General features: G+C 57.1%; 1 protein-coding gene across 1 annotated transcript; it reads left to right on the top strand.

The window, feature by feature from the left end:
• Positions 1 to 235: 235 nt before the first annotated feature.
• NOG (noggin) lies at positions 236 to 2,520 on the top strand. The gene has a single exon (XM_051994241.1). The coding sequence runs from the start codon at positions 1,114 to 1,116 to the stop codon at positions 1,810 to 1,812; it is 699 nt and encodes a 232-aa protein (XP_051850201.1). The 5' UTR covers positions 236 to 1,113; the 3' UTR covers positions 1,813 to 2,520.
• The last annotated feature ends 580 nt before the right edge of the window (positions 2,521 to 3,100 follow it).

The raw sequence follows: 3,100 nt of genomic DNA, 5'->3' as shown, positions 1-3,100 counted from the left end.
CACCGCCGCCGCCTCTGAGCTGAGGCTAGCAGCCCGACTGTCGACTGACTTCCCCGGGCATCTCCGTCCAGCGGGTCGCAGAACTCGGCGCAGCTTCAGCTGCCGCTGCCCCAAGCTTGCATCTAGCTCATTTGGCTCCTCGAGGGTGGAGAAGTGGGGGGGTGGGGTTGTTTGGGGGAAAGAAAGGGGAGGGGGAAACAGAGAGAGAGAGAGAGAGAGAGAGAGAGAGAGAGAGAGAGAGAGAGAGAGAGTCAGTGGTTTCCATGGTGATGGAGCTGAAAGTGCAGGAAATTTAAAGGCTTGGACCCTTCGAGACAGACAAACCGGTGCCAACGTGCGAGGAGCCGCCGCCGCCGCCGCCGCCGCCGCTGCTGCTGCTCTCGCTCCTGCTCTCGCTCTCGCTCCTGCTCCTACTCCTGCTCGGCTCCGGCTCCTGCTCCTGGTCCAGCTGCTGCCTTTGCCACCGCCGTTATCGCTGCTGCTGCTGCTGCTGCCGCCGCCGCTGCTGCTGCCGCTGCTGCTCCTGTCCTTGCTGCCTCTGCCGCTACTCCCGCCACCACCAACGCTGCTGCTGTGGCTGGAGACTGCCCTACGGAGTCCCGAACACCCGGCTGGGGCGAGCGCCCCCGGGACCCCTACACAGGAGTCCACTCACCCTGAAGCGTCTCTGCCGAGAAGCAAGGCAGCTCTGTGAGCAGGAAGCGAAGGAAGAGAGGGAAAAGCCACGCCACTGCTACCGAGCGAGAAAGGCGAGTCCCTGCGCCCGGAGCCTACTCCAGTCCGTAGAAAGGAGAGACCAGCCAGGGACACCTTAGCCACGACCGCTGTCCTTGGAGTCACTTTGGATGCGCCCCTTCCCCAGCTAAAAAAAAAAGAAGACGAGTTAAAAGAAAGTTCACCACCCCTATCACTACTCTCGGTGGGAGAAAGGAGGGCAGAGGGACCAGGATTTCTTCCCATGCTGTCGGTCCTTTGCTCCCCTTGGTTTTGGTGAGCTGCTCCCGAGAGGGAAGACCGCCTGAGGGGGCTTGGCGTGGTTTTCATCCGGGGGGTGGGGAGGGTGGGGCGGGGGATCCAGGGAGATCGCTGCAGCCCCAGCCCCGCGCCGGAGGCATGGAGCGGTGCCCCAGCCTGGGGGTCACCCTGTACGCCGTGGTGGTGGTACTGGGGCTCCGGGCGGGGCCGGCGGGCTGCCAACACTACCTCCACATCCGCCCGGCCCCCAGCGACAACCTGCCCCTGGTGGACCTTATCGAGCATCCGGACCCTATCTTTGACCCCAAGGAGAAGGATCTAAACGAGACTTTACTCCGCTCCCTGCTTGGGGGTCACTACGACCCGGGCTTCATGGCCACCGCGCCTCCTGAAGACCGGCCAGGCGGGGGTGGGGGAGCCGCCGGGGGCGGCGAGGACCTGGCAGAGCTGGACCAGCTGCTGCGGCAGCGGCCGTCGGGGGCCATGCCGAGCGAGATCAAAGGGCTGGAGTTCTCCGAGGGCTTGCCCCCGGGCAAGAAACACCGGCTTAGCAAGAAGCTACGCAGGAAGTTGCAGATGTGGCTCTGGTCGCAGACCTTCTGCCCAGTACTCTACGCGTGGAACGACCTGGGCAGCCGCTTCTGGCCCCGCTACGTGAAAGTGGGCAGCTGCTTCAGCAAGCGCTCTTGCTCCGTGCCGGAGGGCATGGTCTGCAAGCCGGCCAAGTCGGTGCACCTCACTGTGCTGCGGTGGCGGTGCCAGCGGCGAGGGGGACAGCGTTGCGGCTGGATCCCCATCCAGTACCCCATCATTTCGGAATGCAAGTGCTCTTGCTAGAACTCGGGGTCCCTCATGCCCAGACCCCAACTCTCGATCCATCCACTCGCCACCCACCCCACCCCCACCCCCATTCTGCCAACCTTCCAAATCGGATTCAATGAACTTTTTTTTTTTTTTTTTTTTTGGCTACAGAGACATAGCTTTCTGGTTCATGTAATGCACTGTTAACTGTGTAGGAATGTATGTGTGTGTATATACGGTCTCAGTTTTAATTTACTTATTAAAAGGTCAGTATTATACGTTCAAAGTTACCGGCTTCTACTGTATTTTTAAAAAAAGACAAAAGAAAAAAAAAAGCAGAGAAAGAGAGAGACTGTTATTCTGGTTGTTGCTAATGTTACCCTGCTATTTATATCCAGAGCACTTCGCCTGGCGAAGCAGAAAAAGTTATTTTTTTTTTAAAGTACAAAGATGAGAGGGGGGAAAACTTTTTTCGTAGAAGGACTTTTAAAAAGAAGAAGCTATTTTCCATTCTTCGGAAAGTGTTTTTGTTTGTTTTGTTTTTGTTTTTGTTTTTATTTCCTTGGACCTCGCAGAAGCTATAGAGTTCAATGTTATTTTACAGTTATTGTAAATAGAGAGAACAAATGGAATGACTAATCATTGTAAATTAAGAGCACCTGCTATTTATTCTTTATAATATCATCCCGTGTAGTAAAAGAGAGAGAAGTGCAGAGCAGAATTAAAGTCAACCACTAAAACCGACTCTGCGCCTGGGCACTGCCAGTCTATTTGTTGACCCTTTCCTGGCTGAGGAGGGTGGAGTGGCGGGCGGGTGCTGGGGGAGGTGGGCAGTGGAGGTGGGGTGGGTCCTCATGTGGGTTTTCCTTGAATGGAGCGAAAGAACTTCTCCAGCTCCCGGGACTCCCCTCCATTGGGGGTGAAGAAGAGGTTATCACCTCCTAATGAGTTTCTCAGCGGTCGTTGGCAGGGAAGGTGGGGGGGGGGGTAGCGCGGTGAAGTGAGGAGGGGGGGGTACGGTGATCTTAAACCATCTTTCTTTGGAATCACATGGCTCCTTCCGAATTCCAGATTTTTTTCCCCCTCTCCCTGTTACTAAAACTCCATCTCGTCTTGACCTCGACACCCAGCCGGCCTCCCGGAGCTGACCCTAAGCTGGGCTGTGGGGCTGGGGGCGGGGTGTGGGGGGGAGACAGCCGCTTTGTCCTGCCTGACAGGCTGTTCACAATGGGGACACGTGTCTTTCACACCTACCCTGGGGGCGGAGTGCAGCTGAAACTTGACCCCCTCTGAATGGGAGGGGAAGGAGGGGAGGAGGGAGATC

The sequence above is a fragment of the Antechinus flavipes genome, chromosome 4, assembly GCF_016432865.1.
Source record: "Antechinus flavipes isolate AdamAnt ecotype Samford, QLD, Australia chromosome 4, AdamAnt_v2, whole genome shotgun sequence".
Classification (NCBI taxonomy): Eukaryota; Metazoa; Chordata; class Mammalia; order Dasyuromorphia; family Dasyuridae; genus Antechinus; species Antechinus flavipes.
This window is presented reverse-complemented; position numbering and strand designations above follow the sequence as displayed.